The sequence below is a fragment of the Salmo salar genome, chromosome 17 (assembly GCF_965601325.2).
Source record: "Salmo salar chromosome 17, fSalSal1, whole genome shotgun sequence".
Classification (NCBI taxonomy): Eukaryota; Metazoa; Chordata; class Actinopteri; order Salmoniformes; family Salmonidae; genus Salmo; species Salmo salar.
This window is the reverse complement of record NC_138307.1, coordinates 25,229,681-25,245,292: the sequence shown is the minus strand read 5'-3', so window position 1 is coordinate 25,245,292 and position 15,612 is coordinate 25,229,681. Positions and strand designations below refer to the sequence as shown.

General features: G+C 40.9%; 1 protein-coding gene across 7 annotated transcripts in view; it reads right to left on the bottom strand.

The window, feature by feature from the left end:
• Nucleotides 1–15,073, bottom strand: part of LOC123728193 (nectin 1a) — a 37,145-nt gene extending 22,072 nt beyond the window's left edge. Inside the window, exons 1-14 of one of the 7 annotated variants that reach the window (XM_045699390.2) lie at nt 14,868–14,983; nt 13,519–13,857; nt 12,509–12,814; nt 12,156–12,191; nt 11,879–11,984; nt 11,716–11,781; nt 11,490–11,519; nt 11,360–11,407; nt 11,199–11,216; nt 10,994–11,056; nt 10,479–10,508; nt 10,286–10,348; nt 10,026–10,064; nt 9,490–9,929 (exon numbers count right to left, since the gene is read on the bottom strand). In XM_045699390.2, the coding sequence (XP_045555346.1) occupies nt 9,902–9,929; nt 10,026–10,064; nt 10,286–10,348; nt 10,479–10,508; nt 10,994–11,056; nt 11,199–11,216; nt 11,360–11,407; nt 11,490–11,519; nt 11,716–11,781; nt 11,879–11,984; nt 12,156–12,191; nt 12,509–12,814; nt 13,519–13,857; nt 14,868–14,919 (1,224 nt within the window). In that variant the 5' untranslated portion in view covers nt 14,920–14,983 and the 3' untranslated portion in view covers nt 9,490–9,901. Of the gene's footprint in view, nt 1–9,489; nt 9,930–10,025; nt 10,065–10,285; nt 10,509–10,993; nt 11,057–11,198; nt 11,217–11,359; nt 11,408–11,489; nt 11,520–11,715; nt 11,782–11,878; nt 11,985–12,155; nt 12,192–12,508; nt 12,815–13,518; nt 13,858–14,867 lie in introns of those variants that run through there. The other 6 variants (XM_045699389.2, XM_045699391.2, XM_082963677.1 and 3 more) reach the window with 6 other exon arrangements.
• Nucleotides 15,074–15,612: the final 539 nt, after the last annotated feature.

Sequence of the window (15,612 nt, the reverse complement as noted above, 5' to 3'; positions counted from 1 at the left end):
TGTTGAGCAAGACAAAAACTAGAGGGGGAACCATTGTAATACTATACAGTACCAGTCAAAAGTTTGGACACGCCTACTCATTCAAGGGTTTTTCCAAGAGTGTGCAAAGCTGTCATAAAGGGTGGTTACTTTGAAGAATCTCAAAAAATATTTTGATTTGTTTAACACTTTTTGGCTACTACATGATTTCATATGTTATTTCATAGTTTTGATGTCTTTTCTACAATGTAGAAAATAGTAAAAAATAAAATAAAAACCCGTGAATGAGTAGGTGTGTCCAAACTTTTGACTGGTACCATATATACAGTGCATTCAGAAAGTATTCTTTTTCCACATTTTGTTGTTAGCCTTATTCTAAAATTGATTAAATTATTATCCTCGCCCCCCCATCAATCTATGCACAATACCCCATAATGACAAAGCAAATACAGGTTTCACATTTTTGGAAAATGTATTAAAAAAAACTAGAGTATTACATTTACATCAGTATTCAGACCCTTTACTCAGTACGCCATCCCATCTGGTTTGCGCTTAGTGGGACTATCATTTGTTTTTCAACAGGACAATGACCCAACACACCTCCAGGCTGTGTAAGGCCTATTTGACCAAGAAGGAGAGTGATGGAGTGCTGCATCAGATGACCTGGCCTCCACAATCACCGATGGTTGGTTCAGAATCGCTGTTCTATTCATTGGCCAGTACAGAGAATTAAGTAAAACCAAAAGTCAAAATCCCTATCACCATCCATGGCTAATTTGGGAAAGGAATGATTTTTACACAACAAGATGCAGAAATTCGTATTTTTTGGTGCACCAGGACCATATACAGCTGAATGATGAGCGTTTTCAGGTGGAGTTTTAATGCTCTTTTACGCGCATACAGTTTCAGTACGGGTCTGATTTATAATGGGAAACATGCCTATGCATGGCGTGCTCCAAGTTTATAAATCTCTATTTTTATAGGTGCACAGTCTTTTCAGAAATGGCGCACACAGATATTTAGTGTGAAATTTACGCAATGGTTATAAATGAGGCCCCTCGGGTTTGTGAGGGAGTTTGTGAGAGGATTTTCTCTCAAATGTGATTTTCATTTTCACACTAGCAATTTAAAAGCCACTGAATTTAGGGAAGTAATCAGAGGTAATATTCATCATACCCTGAAGACAGCTTGTCTGTCGAAACGTTGGACATTTGTGCATCTGAGCTCCTAGAGTGTGTGGCTCTCCTTTATTTTTTTAAATATACACCGTCAGACCAAACACAGCTTTGACAGAAATATTGAAATAAAATTATGTTCCTCCATGATGTACACACTCACAGGTGTAGTTCTAGTGGTTAGAGTGTTGGGCCAGTAACCAGAAGGTTGCTGGATTGAATCCCAGAGCTGACAAGGTAAACATCTGTCGTTCTGCCCCTGAGCAAAGCCCCCTGCACCTCTCTGATTCAGAGGGGTTGGGTTAAATGCGGAAGACACATTTCAGTTGAATACATTCAGTTGGACAACTCACTAGGTATCCCCCTTTCCCTATATCAGATGGTTGTATGTTGGTGATGTGTAGAAACACTGCCAGTCTCTAAACTCAGCAAAAAAAGAAACGTCCCTTTTTCAGGACTCTGTCTTATAAAGATAATTCGTAAAAATCCAAATAACTTCACTGATCTTCATTGTAAAGGGTTTAAACACTGTTTCCCATGCTTGTTCAATGAACCATAAACAACTAATGAACATGCACCTGTGGAATGGTGGTTAAGACATTAATAGCTTACAGACGGTAGGCAATTAAGGTCACAGTTATGAAAACTTAGAGGACACTAAAGAGGCCTTTCTTCTGACTCTGAAAAACACCAAAAGAAAGATGCCCAGGGTCCCTGCTCATCTGCGTGAACGTGCCTTAGGCATGCTGCAAGGAGGCATGAGGACTGCAGATGTGGCCAGGGCAATACATTGCAATGTCTGTACTGTGAGACGCCTAAGACAACGCTACAGGGAGACAGGACGGACAGCTGATCGTCCTTGCAGTGGCAGACCACGTGTAACAACACCTGCACAGGATCGGTACATCCGAACATAACACCTGCAGGACAGGTACAGGATGGCAACAACAACTGTCCAAGTTACACCAGGAACGCACAATCCCTCCATCAGTGCTCAGACTGTCCGCAATAGGCTGGACTGAGGGCTTGTAGGCCTGTTGTAAGGCAGGTCCTCACCAGACATCACCGGCAACAACGTCGCCTATGGGCTCAAACCCACCGTCGCTGGACCAGACAGGACTGGCAAAAAGTGCTCTTCACTGACGAGTTGCGGTTTTGTCTCACCAGGGGTGATGGTCAGATTCACATTTAGGAATGACAGGAATGTCAGTGTTCAGCCATGGCCAGTGAAGAGCCCGGATCTCAATCCCATTGAGTACGTCTTGGACCTGTTGGATCGGAGGGTGAGGGCTAGAGCCATTTCCCCCAGAAATGTCAGGGAACATACAGGTGCCTTGGTGGAAAAGTGGTGTAACATCTCACAGCAAGAACTGGCAATTCTGGTGCAGTCCATGAGGAGGAGATGCACAGCAGTACTTAATGCAGCTGGTGGCCACACCAGATACTGACTGTTACTTTTGATTTTGACCCCTTTGTTCAGGGACACATTATTCCATTTCTGTTAGTCACAGGTCTGTGGAACTTGTTCAGTTTGTCTCAGTTGTTGAATCTTATGTTCATACAAATATTTACACATGTTAAGTTTGCTGAAACTAAATGTAGTTGACAGTGAGAGGACGTTTCTTTTTTTGCTGAGTTTATATGTAGTGTGAATCTGGGGTCATAAGTGAAGTCGGTACCATTATGGTCGGTCCGAAATTACACTTGACAGTCATTTCCCCCCACTTATCACTCTATCTTATCCATTACAAAAAATATTTGATGAGGTGTTTCGCTTGGGCAGAAGGATATCTTTATTTCAGTCACTGCAAACATGAAGGGAAACAGATTGAGTGTACTGTTTTATGGAAAGTTGATTTCTTATTGACTAACTGCATTTGAACTGCAATCCACAGTTTGTTGCAAAGATGACAGATGTTAAGAAATGTTATCTATCATGCAATACATCCCTGTTACCTTCAACAGCTGTGCACAGACCCCACAGAACCAGAACCAGACTGAATACAAACATACTGACCACCTGCAGAACCAATCGTTACTCAATATTGTCTGCACAGACCGAGTACAGAACTTAACGGCTATTCAGCGTTATTTGCTTAATATAGGAACCAGGTAAAAAGCCAACCAAAATGATGCTGGGTTGACTTAGTTATAATGGACCTTGAGAGCTGAGCATAGGAAGTGCTGCTGTTGTCTAGCTTGTATTCGTGTTACACCTCTGCTAGTGCATCTTGGTCTTTGTGACTGGGGTCTTTGTGGAGAACTCACCACAGAGAGGTCTTATGATCTACCACAGACACATCAACAGGTCCACTTCCTTCTTTAGACACAAACAATGATAGATTCTGCACCACCACAAGGCTGAAGGGTGTTTTTATCAAGTGTAGAACTGATGCCGGTTATGGTTAGTTTCAATCAACACTAACACTAACCAAATATAATATATGTTTTTGTGTTATTGCAGTATCGATGCTTGTGATGTTACCTTTCTCCATCCCCATCCCTCAGCTAATGTTGCTATCATTGGGCTAAAACACAAACTCCAGATTGTGGCTTTATCAAGACAGCAGCAGCACCTGCTGTTTACTTATGGAAAGACCAAAGAGAGGATGAGCTTAGATAATGTTCACTTCTCTTACAAAATATGACATTAGTCCACTTATTTTCTTTGTCTGCAATATTTTATCCTTAATTTATTTAACCTCATTCCATTTCAAAATGATAGCACGTGTTGAACTTTTATTGATGTAAGGTGTATGAGTTCTTGTGGTAGTAAAAAGTGATGAAAAAAATAGACTTATGGTGTGTGTTTGGTTGAGTAAATCTTGGGTATCAATTTAAGTAATAGTAATTATTACTTAAGTAAAGTAATGCATTTGGCGTCATTAGCGCCTAGGTTCGGCCTTCAAAGTTCAGAATGTCCCTTCTGCACCAACTAAACTGTCCCTTTATGGTAGAGCGTGCACACCCCTGGACGTTGTGTGCTGGAGTTTGGATTTGTTCTCCTGGTTTCCTACAAACCACTAAGTTATTCTTTGGAATTGCCTGGCTGTAGCAATGAGTAAGATGGCAAACACGACCGAAACGAAAAAGGCTAACAAGCCGGGATCGGGTTTGAAACCTTGTATGTCTTGGCTTGGTGCATGTTCTGGCTGCCCTCACTCTAATCAGTTTGTGTGCAGGACTAGGAGATGGTGTCGGTAAAAGTGGCTTGCCCGCAGCTGGCACTGTTTCCTAGTCATGGGCACAGGTTCTCTTGACAATCATGTAGCATTCTTCAGGGGCCTTGTGGTTTCCGATAGTGACTTCCTTGCGGGATGCAGAGATGGATTGGGTCTTTGGTCGGAGGAAATGTCTTGTCTGCCTGGGCGTTGTGTATGCGTCTGTCTTGGTCAACCACCGATTACGTTTCTTCCTAGACTTGTTGATGAAGGGTCCAGTTCCACCTCTGTGATCCGGTCGTACGTAGACTTGAGACTGGGCTAGCTTAACAAGTGCTGCATAGCGTGCTAGCTAGGTTGGCTAACTCACCGAGGTGAGTTAGCTATTACTAGCTATTCCTGCCTCCCCACAGTGGAGTTGTCTGGGTAGCTCTATTGTTTAGTATATGTAGTGTTAAGTTGCTTGGTTATTTGAAAAGGACCATGCTGCGGTGAAAGAGCCTAGATAGCCTCAATTAGACTAAAAAGCCTCCTGGCTAATGTCGGCTATCTTGCTAAACTTCCTAGCTTGGCAACCCCATTACTAGTTCCAATTTCTGGAATCCGGTAACCCCAGGAGCGAAGAGCCTTCGCACGGGTCCAAGTGACCAGCTCAATGCTTTTCATGCCCGTTTTGAGGGATGAAATATCCTCCTGTCTCCAGAAGCAGGCATGTCCAATCAATTGAATTTACCCCAGGTGGACTCCAATCAAGTTGTAGAAACATCTCAAGGATGATCAATGGAAACAGGATGCACCTGAGCTCAATTTCGAGTCTCATAGCAAAGGATCTGAATACTTATGTAAATACGTATTATTTTTTTGTTTGTTTGTAAAACAAAAAAAAAGGTGTTTTCGCTTTGTCATTATGGGGTATTGTGTGTAGATTGATGAGGGAAAAAAGGTATTTAATACATTTTAGAACAAGGCTGCGTTAACTGACACCAATAATCACCTAATCATGATCTTCAGTTTAGAATGCAATTGGATTAATCAGCTGTGTTTGCTAGGGATGGAGAAAAAGTGACACCAATCAGCAGAGGTGGGACCAAGTCATTGTTTTACAAGTCACAAGTAAGTCTCAAGTCTTAGCTCTCAAGTCCCAAGTCAAGTCCCAAGTCAAGACAGGCAAGTCCGAGTCAAGTCTCAAGTCCTAAACTTTGAGTTTCGAGTCCTAAACAAGTCATAATGTGCTCTTCACCAAATGTAATACCATTTCATATTTTCAACAAAAGTAATAGTTAGTATATTACATTTACGCAAATCATGAATGCTTTAAAAATATATATATTTATTACTTTCCAAATAAACTTTATATTTCCATGGAAATACATGGGTAGCCATGAGAAAGACCTCCCCCATAGCGATCGACTATCAATGATCGCTATGGGGCTCAATCGGGTTGTCACGGCTGTTTAAATGATCGGACCAAAATGCAGCGTCTGTTTCGTTCCACATATTTATTCGATTGTGAAACTTAAATGCAAGACCAAAATAAACTGAAAGACAAAACGACAAACCGTGACGCAGGAGGAAGAAACATACTCACAAAATATAATCACCCACAAACACAAGTGGGACAAACATCAATTTAAATATGGCCTCCAATTAGAGACAACGACAACCGGCTGCCTCTAGTTGGAGGTCATGCCAAAATAAAACCAACCTAGAAATTCAAACCTAGAAACTAAACCTAGAAATACAAAAACGGACAAACACCCCCTGTCACGCCCTGACCTACTCTACCATAGAAAATAACAACTTACTATGATCAGGACGTGACACGGGCGATGTAGGCTTGTACACAATCGCCCAACCTTAACACACACACACACACACACACATCCCCTCTCTGTGTGGTTACAGTAGGCTAACGTATGTCAATGGTTTTAGGAACAGAAGTAACATCAGGCAGGATTTAGGCTACCAGCTGCCTAGCCAGTTGTAGCTCAATCTTGGGTGCAATGATCACCTTCCCACACTGACTGACTGTGTGGAGGCTCATTGATTTAACATTACGTTAACCTACATGCTACACTAGCAAAGTTATAAATTATATAACGTTAGCTGTCGGCTATATTAGCCACAACTTACCGTTCTTTGTGCAGCTTCAAATGTCAAACAAAGTTGGAAGTTGTTGCGCCTCCTGTAATTTTCTTCCCAAATGTTTTGCAAGTTGCAATCAATTTTTTGTTGATACCGCGTAGTATTTATAACCAAAAATAATAATTTGGGGTATCATCTTTCCAAGGGCTCCATCTGAATTCAGCCGCTGACGATCCTCTGCACTACCACGTGCAACTTTTTCCCAGCTGGCACAATTTAATTGGCTGCTGTCCGATTCAAACTGTAATCTGTTAAATGAAGAGTTTATGCTTTTTTTAATAGCATCATTTTAAATATTGGACTTGGGGAGGATATCAAGTCAGTTCGAGTCAAAAGGCTCAAGTCCAAGTTAAGTCACGAGTCATTGGTGTTATAGTCAAAGTCGAGTTGCAAGTCATCATATTTGTGAGTCAAGTCTGACTCGAGGCCAAGTCGTGTGACTCGAGTCCACACCTCTGCCAATCAGGCCCCGAGAACTGGAGTTGCCCACCCCTGCTGTAAGTAACAAAATGTGGAAAAAGGGAAGGGGTCTGAATACTTTCCGAATGCGCTGTATGTGCCTTCAGCAAGCACCTCAGAGCCTACAAATTCAGAATGCTCACTAGCCGGCGGCTTTTACAGCCGATTGGCTGTTGGCAGCAGAGTTGAGGGAGCAAACAGTTACACACATCCATGCTACTGTCTGATATTCAGTCTTTAGGCTTCATAAGAAACAAAGGGGGTATATACCTATATATATACCTGCTATAGACCTATATCTATCCTACCCTGTCTTTCTAAGGTCTTCGAAAGCAAAGTTAACAAACAGATTACTGACCATTTCGAATCCTACCGTACCTTCTCCGCTATGCAATCTGGTTTCAGAGCTGGTCATGGGTGCACCTCAGCCACGCTCAAGGTCCTAAACGACATCATAACCGCCATCGATAAGAGACATTACTGTGCAGCCATATTCATCGACCTGGCCAAGGCTTTCGACTCTGTCAATCACCACATTCTTATTGGCAGACTCGACAGCCTTGGTTTCTCAAATGATTGCCTCACCTGGTTTACCAACTACTTCTCTGATAGAGTTCAGTGTGTCAAATCGGAGGGCCTGTTGTCCGGACCTCTGGCAGTCTCTATGGGTGTGGCACAGGGTTCAATTCTCGGGCCGACTCTCTTCTCTGTATACATCATTGATGTTGCTCTTGCTGCTGGTGATTCTCTGATCCACCTCTACGCAGACGACACCATTCTGTATACTTCTGGCCCCTCTTTGGACACTGTGTTAACTAACCTCGAGACGAGTTTCAATGCCATACAACTCTCCTTCCGTGGCCTCCAACTGCTCTTAAACGCAGGTAAAACTGAATGCATGCTATTCAATCGATCACTGCCTGCACCTGCTCGCCCGTCCAGCATCACTACTCTGGACGGCTCTGACTTAGAATACGTGGACAACTACAAATACCTGGGTGTCTGGTTAGACTGTAAACTCTCCTTCCAGACTCACATCAAGCATCTCCAATCCAAAATTAAATCTAGAATCGGCTTGCTATATCGCAACAAAGCATCCTTCACTCATGCTGCCAAACACACCCTCGTAAAACTGACCATCCTACCGATCCTCGACTTCGGTGATGTCATCTATAAAATAGCCTCCAACACTCTACTCAACAAACTGGATGCAGTCTATCACAGTGCCATCCGTTTTGTCACCAAAGCCCCATACACTACCCACCATTGCGACCTGTACGCTCTCATTGGTTGGCCCTCGCTTCATACTCGTCGCAAACCCACTGGCTACAGGTTATCTACAAGTCTCTGCTATGGAAAGCCCCGCCTTATCTCAGCTCACTGGTCACCATAGCAGCACCCACTCGTAGCATGCCCTCCAGCAGGTATATCTCACTGGTCACCCCCAAAGCCAATTCCTCCTTTGGCCGCCTTTCCTTCCAGTTCTCTGCTGCCAATGACTGGAACGAACTGCAAAAATCTCTGAAGCTGGAGACTCATATCTCCCTCAATAGCTTTAAGCACCAGCTGTCAGAGCAGCTCACAGATCACTGCACCTGTACATAGCCCATCTGTAAATAGCCCATCTATCTACCTACCTCATCCCCATACTGTATTTATTTATTTATCTTGCTCATTTGCACCCCAGTATCTCTACTTGCACATTCATCTTCTGCACATCTACCATTCCAGTGTTTAATTGCTATATTGTAATTACTTCGCCACCATGGCCTATTTATTGCTTTAACCTACCTCATTTGCACTCACTTTATATAGACTTTTTGTTTTCTTTTGTTCTACTGTATTATTGACTGTATGTTTTGTTTATTCCATGTGTAACTCTGTGTTGTTGTATGTGTCGAATTGCTATGCTTTATCTTGGCCAGGTCACATTTGCAAATGAGAACTTGTTCTCAACTAGCGTACCTGGTTAAATAAAGGTGAAATAAATAAATAAAACCCTATAGGTTTGTATCACCTTTAGAAAATAATTCAATATCGACAATTTTAAACGTTATTATTAAAGTTTTTAGCCTTATTAAATATCAAACATAACACAACGTTTTATTTTAACTGGGACCTATAACAAATTAACTCTGCTTTAACAACTACTTAACCATTGAGCAGTGCAAGGAGTTAGTGAGAATTACTTATGTCCTCTGTATGGTGTAAAACAATCTGGTACACTGACTATCAAATCCATGTTTCAAAAGTCTTTAAACTGAAGAGACCAGGTGTGATGCGTTCTGCCTCTTTATGAGAGACGTCAGAGAGAGTCAGTCAAGTAAACTGTGGATCAAGTGGACCATCGGTGGCGCGCAGTTGCATGAGTGCTGCAAAACTAGTGTCAATCCCGTTTCTCAACAATCTCTCTCTAAAGTTATATTTAGGTGACCTCTAGTGGCAATTGTATGTATTTTTGGTTGGTCTCTTGAGTGGCAGAAGAATCAGACAATTCACACTTGAAGCATTTCCAGCAGCAGATTTATGACACATTGTATAACAAGCCATGTCACAACATACACTACAACGTTGTTTAAACATTTTATTTAGAAAGTAGAAAACAAAAACACAACAAAGTACATTACAACATTGTGTATTTTACAGCATTTGATTTATAAGAAGTGAAGAAAGAAAACACACACACACACAACAACACACACCATGAAAGTAGTCTACATTATGACATTGTGTAGACTATAATATCACAACACTTGATTTATAAAAAAGTGAAGAATAAAACCACAAACAAGTCTAGTGTGGATTTATCATGTTTCATCATTAACCAACTACAAACTATATTTACATAGTGTATTTACATATACAATAACCAGCAGGCCTATGTGTGTCAGCCATTCAGTCCACTATTCAGTACCCACAATGCCTATGGATAGAAACGGTCTCTGAACCACACAGATGTGTGTGAAACAGTATGGTAGTCACTCAGTCCTCGTAACCCTCTAAAAGTTTCCTAAAATAGATACAACAAAATGGCATAGATATTTATTAAAAAATATATATACTTCTGACTGCATCTTTGTAATTATTCATGATTATTTCAGCTCACCTTCTACATTGCAGGTCATCTGGTCTCTGAGGAGATAATCTGTATGAAAGAAGGTAATTTAAATATTGACTGAATGGAGTATCCTATACTAGTGACATGAGTAACATAACATAACAACAATGCAGCAACGCAACAAATGCAACTCATTTGCATGCATGCAGTCACCATGACCACCACCTCAAAACATCATTCCAGAGCTTCTTGTTCAATGAGAGAATAGGTATAAAAAACCCATAAAAACCAAGAGAACTTAAACCTACTTCTCTACAACATCTTGTGCTTGTTGCATCATACGCTTGGCTGAGGAGCTGAGGGAGTCTATCCTGAAACACAAAAAGTACATTTTTAAGTAATGTTTGAATTTTGGGGTTATTGTAACCCATTTTAACATTCACAATCATCTCTTTCAAGCACTCTACCAGGATGATCAAATATAGTTGTACAAATACCAACATTTTGAATGGACTGGAGATTGGTGTGGTCCTGAAAGAAATGAACATGGTCAATGTATTGATAAGCAGTGCCGTTTCTAGGCTTAAGTGAAGTGAGCGGCTGCTTAGGGCCCCCAACCAAAACAATGTTTTTCTATACAGTATATATCATATATGTTTTAGGAAGTCAGTCGGGGTCTCAACATACTGTTGAACTGCAGGACATTAACTTTTAAGCTGCCAAGAGGAAGGGCAAAAATCTAGAAACAGCCCTGCAGACAGTGATGTAAACACTGACGTAATAAACATGACCACTCTTTGATCACAGAAATACACATCTTTCCCAAGTTGAGAGAATATATAGTACATTAGTGACATGATGAGTAACAAAGCATAAGAAATACTAACATGCAGCTGAATGCATGATGCAGTCACCATGACTACTCTATGACCACCACAGTAGTACATCATTTCAGAGCTTCTTCCTCAAGAAGAGAGACTACAGCAGACAGTGAGAGAATGAAGGTGTAAACCTACTTCTTTACAGCCTCCTGAGCTGGTTGTATCCTGCGCTTGTCAGACGAGCTGAGGGATGGTATCCTGAAACAAGAGGAAATGTTTTTGTTATGTTCAGATTTTTGTATTTTTGTTAATTTATACTAAAAGCTTTTGTAACATTCTCAATACTGTCTGTTTCACGCTTTCTATCGGGATAATCAAATAAAGTTGTAAAAATACTCACATTTGTGACGGACTGGAGCTTTGTGTGAAAGAGATCAAAACAGACAATGTACCGGCAGGAAACATACACCACAGAAATACATTTCCAAGTTTCATTCCCAAGTTTCTTGATCAATGAGAGAGATTACAGAAGACATTAAGAGACTATGAAAGTTAACCTACTTCTTAGTCATCCTACGCTTGACTGTTGAGCTGGTTGACAAGTGTGACCTGAAAAAACAAATGTTTTTTTATTTTTTATATAATTATTATTTATCTTAAAAAGCTGCTAAAATGTTGAAGAGATACTCACATTTGTGATGGACTGGAGGTTGGTGTGACACTGAAATAAATCAAAATAAACAATATACTGACAAGAACCACATCATCTGATTCATTATTCATTCATTACAATTATTTAATCATGAGAATGAGTTTTAACCTGTATAGCACATTCTCAGAAAATGTAATTATCATGTTTTCTTTCAAATAGGTATCCATCATAATCTCTTAAATGTTCATAAGAATGAGCATCTTACTGTTTGGATGTTGCTGGTGTCTTTAAGGGAGTTCTGCTGATTTCAGGGTCAGGAACTGGGGGTTTTCTACATCAAATTAGAGATCAACTGGTAAACAACTGGCAGTCAAATCACATTCAATTCAGAGTAACTGTTCAGTTTCAAGGTAATAGTTTTTATCTACCTGGAAGAGGTATCTTTTCTCCTCTTTTGCAGCCATATTACACAGAATACAGCAATGAGACACACTGAACACAACACTGAACCCATCACTGCACCAACCACTGCACCTGTGAATGAGAGAGATGACAAGAGAAGACAGAGGTCAAATTCCCAGGTACACCACACCAACGCCTCATACATGTAAATATGTCTCTGCACTACACCTGAAAGTTGAACAGTAAAAGAGTCAGTCAATAGGTTGATTATGGCCTGTCATTATTAGAATAACAACCACTTACCACTGATCCTGTCATCATCAGAGACCTGAGATTGACCTAGCACAGAAATACACAGGAAGTACTTCATCATGAACACAGGCAGTACCTCATCATGAGCACAGGCAGTACTTCATCATGAACACAGGCAGTAATTCATCATGAACACAGACAGTACTTCATCATGAACACAGGCAGTACTTCATCATGAACACAGGCAGTACTTCATCATGAACACAGGCAGTACTTCATCATGAACACAGGCAGTACCTCATCATGAACACAGGCAGTACCTCATCATGAACACAGACAGTACTTCATCATGTTCTTGATCATGTCAATATATTATGGTGGTATTAACCCTAACCGTTTCTCACCTGCAAATGAAGCTTGAACCCTAGTTGGAATCACCATGGAAACCTCCTTGACGGCACCACGGGATGACGCTACACACCTAACCCTGGTGTCTTTGTCAGGTAGACTGGACGCTGCCACCATGGCAGTTATGGTGACAGTGACTGTTTCATCGGAATGGGTGACATCAGCCATGCTGGATTTGTCTAGACTGATGTTTTCTATGTGGTCCCAGGTTACTGTAGGAGCAGGTCGTCCCGTAGCAGAACAGGACAGAGTGGTGTGACTGTTGTTGGTTTGTGTGATGAGGAGTGAGGGTCCATACAGCTCTATAGGACAACAGACACAGTTCACAGTTAATGTAAATACTATAATGTTTTCATGTACATCAAGGTCAAATGGATGCATGATGATTTGAGGGAATTGTTCCTGGGTTAATCATTTACGCACAGGTCAAGGTAGAACAATGGATTGAAGGCATTTGGAGGCCATTGTTCCTGTTTTAAAGGGATATGAGACATTGTTTTAAGACCTCAAAAGTAGTCTAATATATTTTATTAATTTTTTTACCCATTTTTCTCCCCAATTTTCATGATATCAAATTGGTAGTTACAGTCTTGTCCCATCGCTGCAACTCCCGTACGGATACAGGAAAGGCGAAGGTCAAAAGCCATGCGTCCTCCGAAACTGGATAAGAGCGTCTGCTAAATGACTTAAATGTAAATGTAAATGTAAACACGACCCTGCCAAGCCGCACTGCTTCTTGACACACTGCTCGCTTGACCCAGAAGTCAGCCGCACCAATGTGTCGGAGGAAACACTGTACAACTGGCGACCATGTCAGCGTACATGTGCCCGGCCCGCCACAGGACTCTCTAGAGCGCGATGGGACAAGGACATCCTGGCCGGCCAGTGCCTTAGACCGCTGCACCACTCAGGAGGCCCAAAAGTAGTCTAATGTTAAGGTGAATCCACATTATACAATTTGGATTTTAGAGTGAATTAACCCCTCCTTACAGTGATCATATTTTACCATTAATTTGGAGGCAGGTCCTGCCGCTGATAGCTCCTTCTGGATAGGCGTTAAACAGACACTTGTAGCAGGACTCGTCTCCTCTTGACACTCCTCTGATGACGATAGAGCAGTTCTGCAGACCCTCGTCTTCAAACTCCACGTTCCTCTGAAAAGGTGGGTTGACTACTGGTCCAAATCGATTGTTGTAGGTGGCCACATTTTCAGTCCCCCCTGGTGTCACTTTCTGCCAGGTGACTTGAAGCACGTCTTTGGGTTTCATGAGCCTGCAGCTGAACTGAGCATCCTCTCCCAGGGTTGCTGTGACAAACTGCTGTGTTCTCACCAGCTGAGAGAGCCCTGCATGAAGAAAGTTACAGGCTGTTTAGTACACACATCTAATATAGCGCTACATTTTAGCAACCTGCAGTGAACACTATGAAGGGACTAAACAACAGCATAAATACATTTAAAGGTATATGCAGTATTGCATCTATCATTTCAATTCCCATTCTGTATGTTTGTACATTTCAAAGGACTCTTGAAAGACTAGCCCTTGGTGGGCTAAAAGAGATCCTAATAAAATCATTTCTAGGCTGTTTTGTGTGTATGAAGTTTGAAACACGTATGTTAATGTTGTACTTAGAGTCCAGTCCCCCTTGACTCCTTTCCAGTTTCAGCTGTTATCCAATTAACTGACTGGACAGTGTTTTTTTTCTGTCCTGACAACAAATCCACGTTTTTGCTATAGCTGATGTAATGCATCACGTCATCTACTGAAATATATATTTAAACTGTAAACTGGTCCCTGACAAGTACATTTACAAAAATAAAGTAAAATACATCTTGCAGAGAGGTACATTGGGAAATATGTTAATAAGACACATGTATTTTGAGCCAACACAGTATTTTAAACTGAGAGGTTCAGCAAACTCAGATTTTTTTTTCAACTCAAATTGATCAGAAATCATTGGAGTATTCCAAAAATCTCCCAATTCAAATGTCCAGGCAACTCGGATATTTAAGCTCCATGGACTTTTCTAAGTTGCATGTTTTACAGTATAGAACAGGAAGATGCTGATGTTTGTATACTGATGGTGACTGGACCGGCCATTCACCAGTAAAAAAGGCACCTTAGCTTCAAATAATATAATAATAATAATTTTAATTATTATATAATAATAATGAATTAATTGTATTCCTTTAAGGACTATATGCAGTTACAATTGATGCATAATGCACCTATACATTTAGTGTAGTTATCTACATCTCATAATGAAACACAACTCTGAAATGTATTATACTGTATAACTTACATTTTAGACCTACAGACTTATCAAGTACTTCATATGAAAACTGATGTAACTCACCCTCAGTGAAGAATAGCAGTAGAATAGAAAGGTAACTGTTAACATGAGCCATGGCAGCAATGTGTGGCTAGGTGAGGCTAGGTGATGGACCTCTGGATGATGTGTGGCAAAGCATTATTTGAAGCTAGGAACCGTTTTCAAGAGGCATGGTAACTTAGTACATTGGATAGTTTAAAAAATAACAAGCTCTGTTCTGCAACCTTGTTGGCCAATGTTGAATGTGGCTTTGTGTTGTGAGCTCCTCCCATAGAGATAAGGACAGTTGCTAGTCTTTCTACAACTCCTCCTCCAGTGAAAGTGAAAGTAAACACAGAACAGTATCAGGAAAACACCGTTGCAAGGTTGGAGGTAATAACATTATGTATCATCATGCATAGCTAAGTGAATGTAATGGTGAGATTAACTTAACCTATATGAAGGTTTTCCATTGTGTGTGTCAGTACCATTGCTAGCTCAAAGATGTAGCTGTAAGTCTCTCCCTACAGCCGTTTGATTGGCTCAGCAAATTGAGTGTGAAATCAAAGATTAGGGTGGCGTCTGAACTATGCTCTACACAGCAAGCAGATTTGATTTGTAAGTACTGTATATTATACATGTGTAGCCAGCATACACAACTAAGTGTGTGTGAGAAGGACATGCAAGATATTCATGTGTCAAGGGGAAATGGACTAGCCTGAATACCAGTCTCTAGCTAACATTCAATGTTTTAGAAGAAACATTCATGTGTTGAAAATTCTAATTGTTT